Below are 22,320 nucleotides of genomic sequence, written 5' to 3'. Positions count from 1 at the left end.
AGCCCATATCCTTCCATCCCCTGCTTAGCCAGATGCCAATGCATAAGTCTTTTAAATGCCACTAATGTTTCTGTTTCAACCAGCGGGTTTCGGGCACTCTCCACATACTGTGTAAAAAACTTGCCTCACACATCTCCTTTGAAATTTACCCCTTTCACCTTAAAGCAATGTCCGCCAGTATTTGTTTTTTTTCTATGCTGGGAAAACGATTCTGATTGTCTACCCTATCCACGCCTCTCATAATTTTACGTAGTTCTATTTGGTCTCCCTGCAACTTTTGGTGTTCCAGAGAAAACAATCCACTTCTGTCCAACCTTTCCCTGCAGCTAATCTAGGCATCGTACTTGTAAACCTCCGCTGCACCCATACCTAAGACACCACTTCCTTCCTGTAATCAGGCAACCAGAACTGCACCTAAGTTGGGAATTTGGGATAATTCCATTGAAACATCAAAACATAGAAACATATAAAATAGATGCAGGAGCCAGCACCACCATTCAATATGATCATGGCTGATCTTCCAAAATCAGTACCCTGTTCCAGCTTTTTCCCCATATCCCTTGATTCCCTTAGCCCTAAGAGCTAAATCTAACTCTCTCTTGAATCAATGGTATCAAGTCGAGTATGTTTAATTATCATATGTACTGGGAAGGGATGAATTAAATTCTTTCTTGCTGCAACTTTACAGGCACATATTAATGCAATAACATAATAAATAATACAATAACATACTGGGTAACCAGCTCAGAAGAGTGCCAAGCCGAAATACATCGCGCAAGCAAACTAAAGTCCACAGTAGAATGTTGCTGAGGTAATGTTGTCGTTAGAGTTGTGCAATGCGGTTCAATGCTGTTCTTGAATCTAAAGGTCATGGTTCTCAGGCTCCTGTACCTCCTTCCAAATGTTAGCAGCGAGATGAGAGTGCGGCCAAGGTGGAGAGGCTCTTTGATGATATTCATTGCCTTTTGGAGGCTGTGCTTCCTGTAGGTCTCTTCAATGGTGGGGACGTCAATACTGGTGCTAGACAGGGCATTGCTTATCACTTTCTGAAGCCTCCTTTGTTCCTGGGTATTCAGGGCAGGATGCATTCAGTCAATATGCTCTCTATCATACACCTCTAAGGATGTAGTGGCTTTAATCAGCTTTATTTACCATTGAATAAATGTGCCAGGCCCAGGACTTAAAACTGTAGTCTTCTCATCAATGAAGACAGATTCCTGGTTTCCTTCCTACAGTAACAATCGGCTCCTTGCCAACATGGAGAGCAAGCTTGTCGTTGCTGCACCAGTTAATCATGTTCTCAATCTCCCTCCTTTGCCCTGACTCATCATGCAACATTCTGAATGGCAAGAACACTCAACAACAACGGTGTTCAATCTGCAACTTTAAAGATGGCGTGGTGGTTAATGTGGGAGCACAGCCTCCAAAAGGCAATGAATATCATCAAAGAGCCTCTCCACCTTGGCCGCACTCTCATCTCGCTGCTAACATTTGGAAGGAGGTACATCCTGGCTCACAAAATGTCCTCATTTATTGCAGCTTTTTCCACAGCAGTACATTAACTTCCCATCTAATAAGATCACTGCCATTAACCCATGCACACAATCTGCCTGCCATGCAGTAGCTTTACTGGGGGACAACTCTCTTTGGATGCAGTGATGCACCACAGTACTTGAAGGTTATTTGACGTTCATCAGTCCATGGGAAAGGGAGTAGGGTGACTGAAAGTGGTCCTGACCTGTAACATCACCTATCTATATTCTCCAAGGATACTGCCTGACTTACTGAGTTACTCCAACACTTTGTGTCTTTTCATGGGTAAGAACAATCTCTGTTACTCCTAGTTCCAGTGTCCATAGTCAGAGCACGACGTAACAGCATTTAATACAATTAGATCACAGGACTCCTTTGCTGCTCATCGAGTCTTTGAAGAGCAGGTATTTGTTCCAAGGCACATACATATAAAGTTCCAAGGCACATACATATAAAGTTCCAAGGCACATACATATAAAGTTTTTCCCATCAAATCACACATGGTTGAATCTAAAATCCAAGTCTTTGCATTCTCTCTAGACTCAACGAGTAAGCCTGATTCTGGTAACCTACATACGGATATATGGAGGATATTAATATTAATTGTATAACAAATCCAAGTTGCTTACAGTTTTAAATAATTTAAAACATTCCTGGTGTTTTTATGTATAAATGAAGTGTCATCTATGGCTGAGTAGTGGTATTCTTGCCATGAAGGATGTTGTATGTTCAAGCTGTAACTGGCAAATCTGGGTGCAGAACCTAGGTTGACTCTTCTGTAATACTGAGGGAGTATTGCTCTTTTGGAAACAATGTCAATCTTAAGCACCACTGCCTTCTGATGTGGATGTTAAAGATCCCAGCGCATCCACCACAGGAGACAAAAGAGTCCCTTCAGTGTCCTGACCAGAATTAATAGATAGCCATTATGCAGTTAATTGTCATTGTAGTAAGTTTGATTAGCACATGTTGGTTAGAGCAATTCTTACATTATACAATAGTTGCATTCAGACACAATTGTTTATAAAGCACTCGAAAAATCTTTGATTATGAAAAGTAAAATATAAACTTTCTGGCCTTTTTTTGTTAAAAATTAAGTGTCCATAAAATTACAGTCCAATAAATAGTTTCCTTTTACAGTTGGCATAGATTCCTTAGATTGAAACAGTATCCGTGATCCTTAGGTAAAGGATTTCACACAAAATACTTAAACAAATCATTCTTTTCAGCTCAAATAATCTGCATATATGGAGTAAACTTGAAGAAACAAAACTCCCAAGCTGACTCAACCATAACGTTCTTTTGAAAAGTAATATTTATATTAATATAGAAACCAAACACTATTGAACATCAATCCCCATCAATGACAAAGTAATAACAGATTTCTGATGGAATCAGAAGTCATCACATTCTTCTTCTGCACTCTAAACAGCAGTTGTCAATTATCTCTTCTCCTTTCAGGTCACAAACAAACTTCCACTGAACAGATTTCAAACATCAGATAGACACTAAATGTCTGAGTAACTCAGCGGGACAGGCAGCATCTTCAGTCTGATATCTGATCAGTCTGATTAGAGTCTTCTCTCCACAGATGCTGCCTGACCTGTTGAGTTACTCCAGCATGTTATGTCTATCTTCAGTTTAAACCAGCATCTGCATTACATCCTAAATTTCAAACATCATTGGGAGTTCAGAACTGCAGACTTTAGATTTTGATACTGCTGACACCGAATTGAATAGGATTTTTGCCAAAGTTGCATATTACTTTGAAATTAGTACTAATAACATTAGATAAGCTTTACAGCTTTTTTCAAATGTTAATGTTTGGGTTAAATGTATTATAATATTAAAGCTAACTGTAATTATCATGACAATTATACTATTCTTTTAATTCTATCATTTTCTTTCCCTGAGGATAGACATAAAATGCTAGTAACTCAGCGGGACAGGCAGCATTACTGGATAGAAGGAATGGGTGATGTTCAGGTCGAGACCCTTCACCAGACCCCCGAAACGTCACCCATTCTTTCTCTCCAGAGATGCTGCCTGTCCCGCTAAGTTACCCCAGCATTGTGTGCCTATCTTTGGTGTAAATCAGCATCTGCAGTTCCTTTACACACATTTTGTTTCCCTGTTCAGTTCCCTAGATCTGTTGCCACTACAATACTCATTTGTTTCTTTTTAAATATCTTACCTTTTTTACTGAAAGATGTCAGAAATACCTACTTACACTTAATTCTGTGTCCACAGTGGCACTAAGGAAAAAACACCCTTCCATTGCCTGAAATGTCAAGTGTCATTTAGTCTGGGCTAAGAGAGTTAAATATTGATACACAACTTTTGACCTAATAGTCTAGAATCAAGTAACGGAGTACGATGGATATTTGATAATCATGTCTTGTGCTCACCCAGTCACACCCAAAGAACACAACTTTTCAGTAAGTGTAGAAAGAGTTAATGAAAAGCTCTCATTTTTACAGAAGTCTTTTGTCAGCCATTCAGCCATCTCCTCAGTCTGCCATGTGCTCTCTAGTAAACTGATTTACTCCTCAACATTGATATGGAATAATGGAAACAATGACATGGAAACAATGGGAAGTCTTTTTGATGATTTCTCAGGTGTGAGAAATCTGAGTGCTTTAAAAAGTAAATTGGGATTTCAACAAAAGCTGCTGCTTTGCAAATCTTAAAAATGTTGGGAAAAGTTGACCATCCATTGCTGTCTTTATATTCTGTACAGATATCATTAACCATCATTTAAAATACTGCCAATATGCCACATACACTTTCATAATTGTGGCAAATTCATTTTCTTATACTTCAGAAACAGGAAATAAAAAATCACTTTTATGAAGGGAACCATTGTGTTGAGTTGTGAATACACAATAGAGGAAAATCACAGGCATGCTCCGTTGAGGAAAATAGGTTATATATTGAATATTTTAATAACAGTCTGTGTTGATTAGGGAGAAGTTAAGGCAAATGTAAGGGTTTTATTTATAAATGTTTAGATTGTGATATTCCTAATTAATCACTGAAGTGTCCTCTCTCCACACAAAACAATAGAATGCCCAGTCGAAAAAATATGTTTGATTGCTCTTCAGTAGCCATTTATATTCACACAATAAAGGAAATAGCTTAACACAATGTCTGCTAGTTAAACACTTGTGAAAATAATTTCTTTGCTGCATTTGCCAACACATAAATTTCAGCTGAGGTTGTATGAAGAAATAAAATATAATTTTAAGTTCTGCTCAGTTACTGTTTTTGCATTATTAACACATACAATTTAACATATCATGGCTTCCAAAAATAGCCTGTATCAAGTGAATATACTACTTATCGTATTCCCAGAGTTGAATTTATGTAGAGTGAAGGTTAAAATTATTGTGTTTCTGCTTTGATGACTGTATTCAACATTTTGATGTGAGAAATCTTACATCAGTGTCACCTGGCTAAATAATCAGGCAGTGTTATGCAGTCATCCCTTCTTCTTTCACTCTTTATTAACACCCATCTTTGGCTCTCTTTCCGTCCTAATTGGAACATCATGCAGCCTTGGCAGTTGTACTATTCAATAGAATGATTAATTTTTCCTGACTGTTCTGAGCTCAATTGACCTGTTTTGACCTATTTGTCACTGATCCTAACCTGACAGGCGCTTGCAGCCTCCACCGATTATGGCTTTTGAGATTAATCTGACACCGTTTTATCCTGCCGCAGCTCTTCACATGAGGAAACTGGGGCCAGTCACCCTCTCTATGGTCATGGTGTGTGTAAATGGCCTGGATGTGAAAGCATTTGCGAAGATTTCGGACAGTTTTTGAAGTAAGTTTACCACAGTCATTCCGATCAGTTCTGCATTTGAAATTTGCATTAGTTGTCCCACGTGCAAAGAAAATCTTAACATTGCTAATGTTCCAGTGGGTTCCAGTAACGAATATTCAAAATGTTCCGTGCATCGTCTTGTCAGTTTTAAACATTCAACTTGTCCAGAATTGGATTTCTGAAAAAAAAATCTTTCTCTGAAATTTAATAATTTATCCACCTGATTTGCAGATTCATAAATAAAATCAATCCTTCCAGCAAACTTTAATAATGGAAGTGCATATGCGAAGGTGCAAATTTAAAAGTGCCCACTGTTCTGAAAATGGACAGTGTAATTAAAATCAATGTACAACTTCAACAGCTTGGTGACAGAGACTTCTGGATTGTTTATTCTGGTTCTCTTTCTCTCTGGTGTGGTTTGTAGGCAGTTTGTATAGATGAGTAACTTCACAATTTGAGAATCCCTTGTTGTCATGGTGCAACTAACAGGGTGAATGAACTGTTCATGCTCCATCAACAATTTAGTTAATTAGCTCATTTGTAATTGCATTGCTTTGTTGCCAGGATGTTAACAGGAACATCAAAGAAGATGTGTTTACAGTACTGTAGACTACAGGGTATTGCAAAGCAGATCAGCATTAAGAAACACCAGAAGATGCATTGATCGTAAGATACAAATAGAATAGGCAAGAAAAAATAAGACGTGTTAGATTCATATTTTTTGTGAATCATATTAGATTATGTTTGTGATATAGAATTCAGATTACTGTTCGCCAACCTTTTGGAAAAATTGCGCATTGTTGAGTAAATTGTTGCCAAAACCTAATATATCAGCAAAGGGTTAAGACTTGGACAATACTGTGATATATGATTACTGTCTGTGAAAATTGTAATAACCATAAAACAACACATTGCAGGGTATTACAAATGTAATCCAGCTATCATTGTTTAAAATGCTAACATTTGATTAGATTTACATTTGAGAAGAATAGAAATAATAAGAATAGAAAAGAATAATACAATTAAATCAGTATTTAATATCGTCACTAGAAGGTTAAAATATCAGCAGATGATATAAACTAAACTTAAACATCGATAATCAATATCTAAAATAGTGTGCCCACATTGAACATTTTGTAGGAAATTTCTGATCCAGCTATATTTACAAAAGTGTAGTATCCTTGGAGCATTCTGTTGTATAATTGTAAATAGACTCCAGCACATACAATTCAGAAATACGGTTGAACTAAAAATGGATGCTTTGATCATCAGGTGGTGATCCATTTCTCACGGACATAACACTAACTCAAATGCACAATATAGGTTATTGACAATTACATTTTTTTTCTTTAAAATCGATTTAGATTTCTATTAAATACTTCTTAGTTAAGAGATACACTGTTTTCCAATCCATTAACTTTATAGTGAAAAACAGAATTAAAGCCTGCAGCCTCCAGAGCATGTCATATGTAACTCCAAATAGCAGTTAAGTCATTAAGGTGGTTGGGCCTTAGAGCATTCCTAATCTAAACGCATATCCTCATAAAAGGAAGGAAAGAGCTGGTTTGCAATAGAGTTAATGCAAGTGTACAGTACTACGATGAAAAATTAATAAAGCATGCTTACTATTGGAATAAAAAACCTATCCAGGCCAATGTTGTGGATTCACATAGTTGACTGATGGAGATTTCTAAGGGAATCTTGTCTGGGTGCTGAAGTGGAACTTCTCTTAAGTAAGAAGCAGTTTACAGTCTTTCTCTTAAAAGACAGTTACACAAAAGCATTTGGAAAGGGGATTACAGTAGAAAACACATTGCTGCTGCCTTGCTTTTCTGATAATCGAATGGATTTTGTGTGAAGTGAAGAATAAAATCTGAGGAATTGAATGCATTTTTATCTATACATTGCTGAGGTAGTATATTTGGTGGCTAGCGTTGAAGTATGAAATAAACTGACTCAATCACAGAACTAAGGAATTTAGCTTTATCCTGTTTTCAGTTTAATAATGTCTTAGAGTAACTCAATAATGTCTGATGTGTGTAAATGTTCAACAAATTCTTAAATATACAACATTATTAAATAGGCTCTGCTTTTATGTAACATTTTTGATATATTGTACTTCATGCTGGCTGGAGGTTTGGGACTGGTGCAGTTTACTGCCTGCCCCTGGTATGACAAGATCATTTCATGGCTACAAAAATACATCATTGTTAAAGGAGACAGCAAGCCCTCACACTGAAGGCTCAGATTAATTTATTTTACTCTATTTATAAAAGAGTCACATTAAGAAATTTATATAAACATTTAAATAATAAACATTTGTGCCACTGAAACATTGCCGAAGACTCGTTGGTGCACATTTTACATTCTTTGCCTTAAGTGATGAGGACAGGAGTTAACCATTTTGTTATTGACAAATTTAACAGTACATTTTCAGAACTGGTTAATGAGATGAGATGATCAGTTAAATGGCAGAACTGGAAAAGTTTGGAAGATTGGTATATTTAGTCAGCAACCTATCCAATGGTTGTAGAGTAAATTGTGTGTACATGTTTTAAATACTGGATCAGACAGGTTTTCCAGAAAGGCACGCTGTAATGAAACCAGTTAAGATTTTTCTACGTCCTGACCTATACAGTATGTAGCAGGCTGCCAACATGCAGAGTACAAAGAATGATAGTCTTTTACTCTTATAACATTGTCCGCATTAGAAGTAGCCTTTTGTGCCAAAGGAGATGGACCAGTGCGAACATCATTGGATAAATATAAAGAAAAACTTCTGTCCTTTGAAGATGTTCGAGCATACCATGACATCTTCATCAGCCAAAACTGACCATAATTCATGATATTATAAACCTGGCAATATAAATTAAAATTGGAATAGAGATGATTTCTATTCTTTGTGTTTGATTTAAATATTTTGGATAAACATTTGTTCCACTAGTATTGCAGCACCTGGAGAATTCAATAATTTGGACATATTTCAAAATAATAGTTTGCATGACCCAAAGGAAAATAAATAGTTCTATTCAGAGATATGCTCAAATATTGATCACCAGGTTTAACAGTGCTTGGTGGAAAGTTAAACAACACCTAATATCTCCAGTGATGTAAAATCTGTTGCAGAAAGTGACTACACCGTAATCCTATATAAACTTTGTAGAAATAAATTTTCCTCAGAAATGTAACTGAAAATATTTACTTTGTAAGAATGTGTGCAATGGATCTACTAAGAAAATTGTTTTGTTGTTAACTTCTATGCATTTGTCAGACTCTAAGCTAGTGTGTTGAAATGCTAGGTTTGAATAAGAATGCATGCTGTTACTGAATAACCTGTTAGTTTTGTGAAGTTCTCGTCTGCCGTTAGAATGCTTTAAATCAGGCTGAAACAAACTAATTGGTGTTGAAAAAACTGAAAAGCATTCCTCATCTTCTTTTGACCAAATGTACTTGAGAATTACTGAGTTAGATAATAATTCGATTTTTAAAAATTATTTTCAATTAAGATACCTTCCAAGGGAATTAGAAGCAGTTTGACCTATAGATAAAAATCAAGTTAATTCTCTCATGTGAATAGGGAATATACAGAATGAAAAGTGTGAAAAAATAGAAAATATGATAAAACTCCAAAGCCGTTCACAGTTTGTTGCATTAAATGGTAAAATTCATTTTCTGAGATATTATTATTATTATTATTATTATTATAAAATTCATTTTCTGAGATATTCTAGTTGTATTAATCAATCACAACTTTCTATGGATGCTGTTTATCGAGACCTATAATAGTTTTAAAAGACAGTCATAAAAAATCAAATTGGGTTTTTTTTCGCTTTACCGTGTTGCTTCAAAAATGTTTTAATTAATAATGTGAATAAGTTAGTATGCTAATCATATTCAAGTTTCACACTTAAGCTTGAGGTCTGGCTGAATCGGCCATCTACCAAAAGGCTTTCATACTCCTTTACTGAATGGTAGACAACCACATCATTTATTCCATTTTGAAAACAAAAATCAATATATCTATAAAGTGACCCATAAATTAGAGCTAGCTCATGGAATGTTTGTACAGTGCTGGGTTTTTGAAGGCACCCTTTGCATTTTTCCTTCACCTCGATATTTGAACTAGAGTCACTGTAAGAGCCTCATTAGGGGACATTAGGGACTTCAGCGAAGCAGAATTCCAGAGACTGCTTTCCTCTTATTAATGCATAGCAAAGTAGGATGCACTTAAATATTTCATAGGTATTCAGTAATTTGTGTGTAATCGCCTTGTTAGCAGACCAGTAGAAGTAGAACGGGTCTGTGAAATGGTGTTAGAGATTGCATGGGTAATTTATAGACCTTTGACATTGGAAATAGCTGTTATTGGAGACCGGAATGAAGCTGTGAAATAGAACTGGCAATAAGTAGAAAACTTAATAAAGGTTTTGTAACAAGCATCTATGGGGATAACAACCCACTTGGTCGTTTTGAAGCAGCTATAATTTATGACATATGCAATATATCAAGTGCATACGATAGCATTATGGAGTATTGAAATGAAAAGGGTATTTGCAACATTAGGTCCAACTTCCTGCTAGGGATGTGATTAAATGATTAATGAAATGTCCCTTTGCATATGCATTTTGAAACAGCAATTAAGCACAGGCTGAAAAAAATCCACCAATCCTATCATTTTTCAGCTTATCTCATTCTTGTTATATAAATCATAGAGAATTTGTGAGGAGCAATATGTCTGACCTGAAGTGGTTACTAAAGCATGAAAGAGAGTCATCATTTCTGTATAAAATAATCATAAATAAATAGGTTAATAATTTAAACCTATGAACGATCTCTTGATTTATTATTGTGGAGGTTTATTTCTACCTTTTCTGTGGTCGTGTCCAATTTCGCAGGAATGATTGGCATAATTAAATACGGGAATGAATAGACATTATTATTTTGCTCATTGCTGGTAAACAATAGCAAGGAAAAGAGACAGCAGATGTAGCAAAAAAGAAATGCATGGAATATTGCATGTTCATTGATCTGACAGAGTTTATACTTTAAATAATAAGAGGCCTGCAAGCTAGCCTATAATTACAGAAAGGAAAGTGGCAGCTTTGGCATTTCCAAACTCTATGTCATTTTAAGGGTGCTTTGTGAATTTGTCATCAATAATAATTTCGACAGAGGCATTGCCTCACATAACTTTGCAAAGACCTTCCTTTTTTGCTTTCATTTAACGCAATGAGGCTTGTATTGGAATTTAAATCTTTTGATTTCCATTGAAAATTAAACCAAATTGAATCTGTGGTATAAGCATTGCCACTATTTTCAGCTTTGTTCTTTGTAGTGATGTTTCCAAACGTGAGCAGATGTCATTGTTATATAGTCTAAATTTGACGGGCAATGCCGATGACTATTTTCATGCTTATCATTGTAGCAGACCGGTAATGGCTTAGCTAACTGCAGTTTTCTACAACTGCTGCAGTGTAGTTGAAGGGCATTTTTGTTTTATTATATTTTAATTATTCATTAAGATTCACATATATAGAAAATGTGAAGGCTGCATATTATCTAAAGATTTGCCTAATTTAACAAACTAGGGCTGTTTATATTCATTCTCCTTTTTTTTTGCTTGACTTCAATTTATATGGCAATTATTAATGTGTGCATCTTGCGAGTGGGTGGTGGTATATTGGAATTTGGAAGTCCAATCTTTTCCTCACTAGGCGTAGACAAATACTCATCTTCAGAAATTAGTATTGTATTGTAAGAGGGAAACCAGGCTGATTTTATGCTCTATAGCTTAGGTTCAATTTTAATCTTGGCCAGAAATCAGGTCATATGCTACAGGTAAAGGATTGACCTGGACCTTTCTAGTCTGTATAGCTCGGATACTTACCAGTTACATTCACTGACCACTGGGGAGCATTGTCCTTTAAGTATAAATACATCTTGAAATGTGCTACAACATATGAAGTTTAATATGAGTGCTTGAAAGCACTGTGTATAAAAGCAAGAGATGATGTGTCTGAAACTCTGCAGGGAGGAATGAGAAAATTCCAATAACACTCTCTTTAAAGATTAGATTTTAGTTTTATTTTAAATTTTCTTCTACCATGTGCATTTTCTTCCTAGATTTTGAGATGGACGTCTTCTCAAATTGTTTGCTCTTTCATTCCAATATGTTTTACCTGCACATTCTTGCTGTTTTTGTTACCAAAGTTATCTTTTTCTATCTGAAGATGTCTTTTTGAACATTTTTGTCTTTTTTTTTCAATGTTCTTATACGATAGAATGAAACCCTTTCTCTACTAAGCTAACATTATGCATATGGCGTTGCGTATTTTGAGGGCTTTATTTAGAAACAACTCTTTTTGTTTTGCATCAGGGGCATGGGTTTCTAGTTGCATTCAGCTGGATGTTCAACATGTTAAGTGCTCATCATGCAGGAATACAACATAGATGAGTACAACATAGGACAAGGCCCCTAGACAAACAATGTCTGCCAAACATGAGGCCAAGACCAAACACTTATATGCCTGCTCATAATCCACATCTCTCCATTCTCAATGCCAACAGGCATATTTTCTTTTACAGAACCCAAGTTTCTCAAACCCATGCGTAGTACCACCTACAAATTAATTCTTAATATATGTATTAACACTGATTAAGGCATTCAAAATGCTGATGCAGTTAATGAGTCTTTAGCTTTAGTATAGCTTAATTTATAAAAGGAAAAATATTTAAGTAAAATCCATAATCACCTTATTTTCATTTGCATCACCACATGTATTTTTAGTCTTCCAATCATTTTTATCTTCCAATCATTTTTCATCCAAAAACATTCAAAATCTTTCCAGAGAAGCACAAGGATAAGCATTGATCACTTTTCAATTCTAGCATGAGCATGGGGTAGGCATTTACTTTTAATTAATCTCCTCAGAAAATGACATAAAGAATGAAAAATTCAAATGTCGACTTGAAATATAATTTTGCAGTTCACACTGATGTTATTTTTTTACTAACTAATTATGCCATTATATTACAAAAAAGGATTGTGAGCTAGTTTTGTGTAGGAAGGAACTGCAGATGCTGGTTTAAACTGAACATCTTAAAATGAGCAAAACTAGTTCACAAAAGATAGACACAAAAAGCTGGAGTAACTCAGCGGGTCAGGCAGCATCTCTGGAGAAAAGGAATAGGTGACGTTTCAGGTCTGAAGAAGGCCTATTCCTTTTCTCCAGATATGCTGCCTGACCCGCTGAGTTCCTCCAGCTTTTTGTATCTATCTTTTGTGAACTAGTTTTACTAATTTTATACTGTTACCCTGTTTGGATGCAAGTAGAATTTGCATTTCAAGTGGAGGACAAAGAGCAATATGGACTAATTGGGCTAAATGGCTGTTTCCTTCTGGTGATTTGTATAAAGTTCTCTGGGACTTCATGTTTCAATATTTTAAATGAAACTTGAAATCCAGTGAATATTACATAGTAATTTGCAGTTTGAGTTGTCACTTGTGTCTTAATTAAATGCTCTGTAAATGATGCTCAATGCAAATCATTAATCTCAGGGAAATTTAAAAAACTTTATTGAGACTTAGATAGAATTATATCCATGAAGATCATTATTGCCTAAATTAGTTGCACCCTGGCAATACCAACTACTAGGATTGGATAAATGGAAGCAGTATGTTAATAGCTAAGTTTGCCAAAGGTAAAATAATAGTCCTAAAATCATTACTGGAACTTTGTTCTTAAAACATGAAAAAAAATACTCACAAACTATTGATTGTCATCGAAGTAAGCCCAAAATATTAATGCTATTACTTCATTAAAAACAGGAATATGGAGATGGACACTCAAAGGAAAAGTAAAACCATGTTGTTAATGATAGACAAAATACAAATAAGAGAATGGAAATTAATTTACTTTGGCTGAAACAGAGTGGAGCATAATTCTGTTTCTTTAATCTCTTCAAAAAGTTCTGCTTGAGCTAGAATCAAGTGTTCGCATGCGTTGGCCACGTCATAAAATATTTAACAAAAAGGAGATTGCAGAAGGAACTCAGCAGGTTGAGTAGTATCTGTGAGGGAACGGAATGTCGATGTGTCAGGTTGAGACTCTGCATCAGGACAGTCCCAGCCTAAAACGTTAGCAATTCCTTTCCCCCACAAATGCTTCTCGACCAGCTGAGTTCCTCCAGCACTTTGTCTGTTGCCCAAGATTCCAGTATCTGCAGTTCTTTGTGGCTCCTCCAGCAGTCTGTTTTTTTTCCGCTCCAGATTTGTGCATCTGCAGTCTCTTGTGTCCTCCTCATAAAGTGTTTACACTGAAATTTAGGTTGATTTGCTGCTGTCATTATATTGGGAAGCCCATTGTATGAAATTACAGAGCATATGCCTGTGATTTTCTGCCCATTAACATTATTGGATAAGGTAGTACAGCTGTGCTCCTGTGATTTCCCACAATATCCTCTGTACGAGCCCGCATCCCTCACTGCATGTATGAATCACTAATGCTTGCATTCCTTAAAAGTAGTGCAAATGTACATCAGCCTTCGTTATAATCCTTGCCAGGCGTTACACTGTGAAACTCAAAGGAAAAAAATTGCAGTGCTATGGGTAAAGTGAAGAGTGACGGGGACTGATTACCTAGCTGTTTGGAAAAGCTTCATTCTGTGTCATGATATTTTACTTTTGCTGCTGTTAAGCTAAAATTTGACAAAATAATTTCAGATTGTTATTACTCCTCCCTTTTTTAGTTGCAGCTAACATCATCCTTTTCCTTTTGAGGTCTAGTTAATGGACCTAAAAGTCACAAAAATGCCCATTCAATGTTAAAGCTGATCAACATGAAATGCTGATCACAGTTTTGTGTAATGTCATATGCTGTATCATTTGACCGTAACAATGCTTATTATGATGCCTAATAGAGTTACATAAATAACAATTGTGGTGTACCAAACAGCCTGATACATATTTTCTACTTGCAGGCACCTTAATAATGAGCATGCATTAGATGATAGGAGTACTGCACAGTGTCGGGTCCAAATGCAAGTTGTGCAGCAGTTGGAAATTCAGGTAAACTGGGTCTAATAGTTTGAACACACTAAGCATTTAAAAATACATCTTCCATCTATCTGTTTTCTGTCTTTCTTCAATCTTTCCTGGTTCATCTATTAATTCCCATGCTACATTTAATAAACGATAATATTTTTCATGAAAATGTAGGGAAATTAATTGCTGGGATTTCAGATTCAATTGTGGATTAATAGCTAGGTTAAACCATAAATCATAATGTAATAAAAGATTACTTAAAAGTAACTCTATATCCCACTTCCCACACCCACTACCACCACTGAGTCACTTAAGTAAAATCCTAACCTATTAAAATCTTTTGAAGAATGGATTATTTAATTGCCAAGAAAGTGTTCACAAAACCTTTTTTCCAGGACTCCACCTAACTGTGAATATATCAGAAACCAATATTGGGTAATCACTTTCCATTTTCACTTTCTGTAACATGTACAAGCTCTCCTTCAGACTATATACCTCTTCCAGCTAGTATCTTAGTATACCTGCATATAATGTTTGCCAGGAATTAAAGGGCTTTCTATTTTCTGTAAAATTTACCTTTGTTTTACATATTGGTTATCTCTCTCCTTAAATTTCATGATTTGATTTGTGATTTGAAAAAATAAGATTTTAGCTATAATTTTAGCTAACCGAGCAAGATATAATTTTAAAACACAAGGAAACGATCTTCACTCAATGATCCTGCATTCTAGGTGGCCCATTAATAAGTTTTCTTCTTGCCGACTATAGAAACCATCGCATGGTATAAAGTCCGTTGTTTGTAATGAGGCCCAGTGCTATGTGGACCCAGACTCTGTGACAGAGATAAGTACAAGACTCTGCCAGGTCTCTGTCATTCTATTGAATTAGATTGATGAAGGCAGATTGTAGGGGCAGTAACTGGACCTCAGAGGTCTGGATGAAGCATGCAGATGATTCTGGCAGGCACAGTGTTTTGAGAACCCTTCACTTCTTTCCAGCTGCTGGCTTTGGTCCATTCCTCACAGTGTCCACGGGAGTTTAACAGAACACCAAGGGCCTACTTATTTGTGTTCTTGGTAACTTGTTACTGTCACTACATATATGACCTAAATTCTTCTATTGACAAAAAGATGAAGTGTTATTTGTTTTTCTGTGACCCTTCAACGCTAGGGAGGCTTAAACGATGAGTGCATCATATGAAGTTGTCTATTTCTTTAGAACAAACTTAAAGAAATAAGATTCATGCCATCACAATCATTTTTAAAGTATTTTGAAAGCGATTTAGTTTCTGTTTGTTCAATAACAGCTTTCTAAAGAACGTGAACGTCTTCAGGCGATGATGACCCACCTCCATATGAGACCTTCTGATCCTAAGCCATGTCCGAAACCTGTAAGTTTAATATTCAACAATTCATTGAACAGAGATCACAGCATATAATAAATATTACATACCATAAAAATAAACAATTGTCTCGACAGTTTCCATATAGAATGGTTATGCCAATACTTAAGTATTAAGTGGGGTTATGAAAAATGTTAGTAGATAGCTTTTTGTTGAAATAAAATAGACATCCTACATTCTACTTTGACAAAGCAATATACTTCACTTGTGACAAATAACTGACTTGAGATGACTGCTGAAATGTTAGAACATTTTATTTTGATGGATTTACAAATACACTTTGCTAGCGAAGAGAATTTTATTGGGCATCAATTGCACTGCTATATAGCTGTGTCATTACTGGCAAAGCATTGAATGAGTTCTTATGTCATTACTGGAAAGGCATTGAATGGAGTTACTTAAAGGTGAAGTACTAGAATTTACTGCCTGCCGAAATAGTATCTAAAGCATTTTATTTTAAAGCAAACCCGGTATGAACTATCGAAATGAAAGTTCTTGTTGTGAATAGCTTGCTTGATAAATGAAATAAAATTAAAAACATCCTGATGAATTGTGTACCTTTAGTATAAGTTAGTTTAGTTTCAGTTAGATTGGACGCTAAAATCAAAATGCAAAACATGATTCTTTGATCTTTAAACTTTGAAAATGCTTTGTTACTTTCAGAGATGTTCAAGTGTCAATTTAAATTCCTCACCATCACTCCCAACCCTGCCTAAAGAAGTTCAGCGTCAGTTAAACACTATATGGTAAAATTGGCTTTGGTGAGAAGGGTCTTTCATTCCACTGGAAATCTGTGTTGGACAATTAGGGGAGAAACGCACATAATATTGTTTCAATTCCTGTAATTAAACTCCACTTGTTCTGCCAAACTGAACTGTTTTACACACTTACACACACACACACACACACATATATATGTTTTTTCCCCTTATCCCGTGGGGAATGCTTGTTGCTAACACGTCCATGAGCATGTGAGGACAGGGCTGGTCACAAGCATGAGCTTTCTCATGACAACTATAAGTAGTGCTTTGTTATTGATTAACAGGAGATGCAACTAGGCAGTGCTGACCCCCTTCTGACATACATTGCTCTCTGCACTACTTCATCATTCAGCCCAACTGACACCTGATAACACCTCGACTAAGGAAGCTGTATTCAGGTGACGGACACCTTAGGAACTCCAACTTGTGACCTTCTGGTTGTGAGTTTGAATCCTCAGATAGACAAATTACTTGGGAAATTAATAGCCCCAGTTTCCAATTTGTATTAAGAATTTTGTTGCAGCTTAATTAAAATGGGGGTGGGGCAATCTGGTTGAAAGACAACTTGGTTTAATACACTGCTTTATTCATTTATTTTAAATGAATAATACTCTGATCACTTCTTATTCCATATTGCATTCATCAGTACATAAAGTTTAATGATAAAATACTTATCGACTAAATCCATCAGGAATCTGCAGCTCATTCTTTATAAATAAATTATTCAATTAGTAATTTTGTAAAAGTCCAGCAGTGTGGTAAGATCTGCACCAATAAAGGATCTTCAGCTTATATTCTAAAACTGAACTTGAATAATGTGACTCAAGTATTACATTGCATAAACCAGCCATGAAAGAATGTCTAATTGCATTTGATGATGGGTAATTAACAGGGAATCCTTAGATGAGTAAGTCGAACTGAAACCACAGTCTTTTCCTCTTCCCACTGGACACTTGTGCTATCTACAATGTATTACATGGCACTGTTAGCCTTTGAATGGTTGAAAAGGAGAACAGTATACAAAAAGAACTCTAAAATTTATATACTGCACAAAAAGAGCTCCATAATTGATATGATAGTACTGATTTATGTCCTCATATGCAGTGGCTCAGTTGAGACAGCCCGCACATTTGATAAATATTAATAGTATGAATTTATTACCAAGTCAAAATGAGCTCTGTTGGTTCATCACTGCACCCTTAACAGCTATCAGCACATGAACACAAGGTGCAACTGCACTGTCTATTATATGACCCCATTTACTCTCTGGATGGTACTTCATTAAATGGTACCTTTTGGCCATGCCATGGATGGATGCAAATCAAAGTTATCAAGGCTGTAAGTCCTGAATAATGAGTTTCACCCAACCTTGAATATATTCAGATGAGTTGAGGTAGCTAAGTGCTCATCCCAGCTTTTACATGCTTTTCCTTATTTAGCTTTAATAAATTCTATTTTATCAGAACATGAGTGCCATCCAGAAACATGTTCTGCTTGTTATTACTCTAAGATAAAATAAATTATCATAACCCTGTAAACATAATCAGGTGCAGTTGATAAGTCACAGATTTTTTTTAATGATGGTGTTTTTATGAACTTTTATAATTGAAAATTATCTTGGTGTACAGAATTGTGAATTTTATTTTGAACAGTATTTATGTCATTTTCACAAGCTAGTTAATTTGAGATTTAAATAAAGAAATAAATCCTAATCAAATTGCTCTGATTTATCCAGTAACCCATTAAGCAAATAGACTTACAGTCAAATTTCAAATATGAAAATTATTAGATTAGAGGAATATATCGAAGCTTTGTAAAATGTTTCCTTGAATGCAGTATGTAAATGAATTGTAAAGCTGGTATGATTTTTATAATTTTTTAACACAGTCTTGTTTATTTATTAGGATAGTTACAGTATTTGAGTCACCATGAAATTTATATATAAACATAACTGGATTTCACACGTCAGGCTGCAAGCTGTGGGTTACAGTAGAATAAAACAGTTTGTGGTGTATTGGGAACAGATGCACTTGGGAATGCCTTCAGGGTGCCAGGCGCTGTTATTAGACTGCCAGTGAGCTTCTCCTGGCTGCTGCCCAAGAATGCAGAACAATTAGCTGGCATATGTTAATTTTTGTTTCTTTAACAAATTTTTCTACTCTCTAAACATGTAAAACAAATCCTCAAAGTAAGATCAATCAATGTTAAATGCATAATCTACACCAAATGAAAAAGGTGTTTTTCTATAGATGAATACATAACATTTGGAACGACAGCTGTGCCTGAAATACTTTAGTCAGTGGCAATTTCCTGCACAATTCCTGGTTTTCTAGTTTTGTGCAGTGACAAGATAACATTACAGTTTTCCCAAATCGAGAAATTATCCTCCAGAATAGATTGAAAATGACTACAAATTAGCCATTAAGAGCATCACTTAAGAATTTGGCAGAAATCTTTTCACAGTGGGTGAGTGTAAATTTACTTAATTAGATGCTCCTTATGACAATGGATGTGTGGTAAATATAAAAGGTGACATGATTTTTTTTCATTAATGGATATGGAATTTTATTGGTAGAAGTAGGTGAAGAACACACTGTTAAATAACATGCATCATTTTTTCCTTCTTTTCCTTTTTCTTCCCTGACACCCATATTCCATGGTACATCAGCAATAACTGACACTGTAATCATAAATTGAAAATGATACTTCCAGAGGGATTGGCAAACTTGACATTTCATTATATTTGCTAACACATGCCACAAATGATTGTTAGTGAAGAAATTTCATTCCACTCGCCATCTACAATCATATTTAATTTGAAAAATTTCAGCCTCCTCTGGCTAATTTGCAATTAAGACAATTTTGTTTGAATATGTAGTAATGTCATTACCATTCCACCAAATTAGCAGTGAGAGTAAAGGTCAATGTAACATTTTCCAGCTGGCTGCAGCTTCTCAGCTGAGATTTGGGACTGTGCAAGAACTGCAGCAGTGGTAGTAGTGGAGCAGCAGCAACTATTTCCAGTCCCCTTTGCAGTAACTGGATTCTATGATAATCTGCTTTGTTTTTCAGCCCTTATGAATAGACAGCCACAACCATGGAACTTTGCTAGCCGCTTTTATTAGAGGGAGACAGTTGGGAGAAACTAGAATGAGTTGGGCCTGAGTAATGTTGGATCAGATCATTAGATAATCTCTAACAGCATCCTCTAATTAGAGTTCTTATGATACAATTTCATCCTGTAATTAGTTGAGATTGGCTGCTTCCTTTGCTGCTTATTAGTGGCAACACAGCTGTAGAAGTGAATCCACTCTCATTTGTCAAACCTTTTAAAGCCTTCTTTCTCCTGTCTCTGCTTTTCCCCACTCCTCCTCTTGGGCCTCCTCAGCTGAATCTGGTGTCGAGTGTCACAATGTCTAAGAACATTTCAGAGACATCCCCACAGAGTTTACCTCAGACTCCCACCACACCAACAGCCCTAGTCACCCCCGTCACGCAAGGACCCTCCGTAATCACTCCAGCCAGCGTGCACAATGTGGGACCAATTCGAAGAAGACATGGTGATAAGTACAACATTTCCATTTCATCAGGTAGGATTCGAAGCACCCGTCGCAGAATGAGTATTTGTCTTACAAAGAGCTTTAATAATTTTTCATTTAATTTAAGTACTCAATATGTTTTGAATATTAGATAAAGAAATAATATCCCCTTTGTTGCCGGAAGTAGATTGAACTTAAACCATGTTAAAAGCATTGCCCACAAATCAAATTATATGGAACACATTTATTTGAAAACTGCTTTCTGATATTTGGAAGTGTGAGCAAGTAAGAAAGGGAACAATGATATTGCCATTTGAATACTTCCTGAAGAAATTGCATATATTGTACATTAAATAAAAATGATTTCAAACCAGACATCCAACAGATTAAAAATCTGCATATGTTGTTTTGGTAACTTATAAAACTTCAGTTCAATTCAGTTTTAAAATGCCATTATCCTGCCCTGTCCTTTCAACAGAAATTGTATTCTTGCATCCCAATTTTGAACACATAATGAATTGTAACAGAATAATTGTAAAGAACCATGCAATAAGCATTTTGTCAATATTTTTTGCATAGACTGAAAACTATTTTCAGTTCAGTAGCTTGAGTGGCTGAACACTTGGCTCCCATCCAGATGGCTGAGAGTTCAAATCCCAGCACTGCTTGACACTTGAAACCACCTGCATCAGTTAGTTTTGTTTCATTAGTTTTCAGTTGAGCTGCTCCAGTGAGAGGCATAGAGAGAGAGAGAGAGAGTTTACAATGGCCTAGAAATTTGATGTTACTAGTCTCAATTTACAGGCATAATACAGCTGCTTGTGGATCCAATATGGCATGCGATTTGTACGCTGGTTTCAGACTGGAGGTGTGCCATTTCCTATATTGTTTAAAGCTTGTCTGTCGTCCTGCCTGAAGTAGGAGAATGCAAAAAAGAGGCATCATGGCTGTTTGAGGCCAGTTTTGTAAAGTTTCATTGCACATGTTCATGATTGACTCGGCATGTCGCAGTGACACATTTTCAGTGTTGCTGTAACACCAATCCGTAAAGCGACTGATTACTTTCATTAAACCAGTACAGCACAGGAATGGACCCTAAGGCACACAATGTTTGAGCCGAACATGATGCTAAGTTAAACTGATCACATCTGCCTGTACATGATCCATATCCCTCTGTTCCCTGCACTTCAACGTGCCTATCTAAAAGCCTCTCAAACTCCACTATCCTATCTGCCTCCACCACCACCCATGCAAAGCATTCCAGGTCCTGCCACCTTCCGCGCAAAACAATACCTGGCCCGCACATCTCCATTAAACTGTCCCCTTTCATTTTATAGCAATGCCTTCTCGTGTTGGACATTTCCACCCTGGGATAAAGGTTCTGACTGTCTACCCTATCTATGCCTCTCATAATTTTATATAACTATCAAGTTTCCCCTCAACCTCGACATTCCAGAGAAAACAATCCAAGTCTATCCAACCTCTCCTTGCGGCTGAAACCTTCTAATATGGGCAGCAATCTGGTAAACCTTCTCTACATCCTCTCCAAAGCCTCCACATCTTTTCTGTAATGGGAGGACCAGAACTGCATACAACACTCAGAATAATTCACCACCAGAAAAATAAAATGCAATTATTTTTACTTGTCTTCCGCAGAGGCGGGTGGAGCAGGCACTGTCCTGGATTTCTGTTACATCTGCTACTGATCCTCAATAGCCCTTCTCCCTCTCTTGTGCCTGTATTGACCTGAGATGCCCCTTTCCATCCAGCTGATGGAATACTTGCCACCCAACTCTAACTGATGCTTATAGCTCTACATTAATGCAGGAAAACCAGCAGAATAGTTTCCGGTGGTCAATCCGACTTATGGCAGTTTGTGTGATTGCACACATTGCACCCTGATTTGGCATTGTCTAATTTCTAGGCCAATATCACTCCCCAAATGGTGGCGGGGAGAATGACCTGGGTAATCCTGTTTCTGTTTGCATAATTCGGATGCGAGTTTTGGTGTCTGTGCTTGTTATTCAAAGGATGCTTGCTCCAGAACAGCTTCTTGGAGGAAGGCTAAGCCACGTGGAAGGACTAAGCAGATGGAAGGGTAGAAAAGGGGACAAAGTGTTGCTTTTTGTTTAATTTACTACTGGCAAAGTTATGTTAAAATAAACTACGTCAAAATAAATAATTTGCACTGATTTTGAATTGTCAATTCTTCTA

At 36.3% G+C, this 22,320-nt stretch overlaps 1 protein-coding gene across 5 annotated transcripts in view; it reads left to right on the top strand.

The window, feature by feature from the left end:
* The window catches only part of foxp2 (forkhead box P2), a 352,030-nt gene that overhangs the window by 294,399 nt on the left and 35,311 nt on the right, over window positions 1–22,320 (top strand). For all 5 annotated transcript variants that reach the window (XM_078417448.1, XM_078417447.1, XM_078417449.1 and 2 more), the window contains exons 8-11: window positions 5,257–5,361; window positions 14,341–14,428; window positions 15,711–15,794; window positions 19,956–20,157. In XM_078417448.1, the coding sequence (XP_078273574.1) occupies window positions 5,257–5,361; window positions 14,341–14,428; window positions 15,711–15,794; window positions 19,956–20,157 (479 nt within the window). The remainder of the gene's footprint in view (window positions 1–5,256; window positions 5,362–14,340; window positions 14,429–15,710; window positions 15,795–19,955; window positions 20,158–22,320) is intronic.

The sequence above is a fragment of the Rhinoraja longicauda genome, chromosome 20 (assembly GCF_053455715.1).
Source record: "Rhinoraja longicauda isolate Sanriku21f chromosome 20, sRhiLon1.1, whole genome shotgun sequence".
Lineage (NCBI taxonomy): Eukaryota > Metazoa > Chordata > Chondrichthyes > Rajiformes > Arhynchobatidae > Rhinoraja > Rhinoraja longicauda.
Note: the sequence above shows the minus strand (reverse complement) of the source record. Positions and strands in the feature narration are given on the sequence as shown.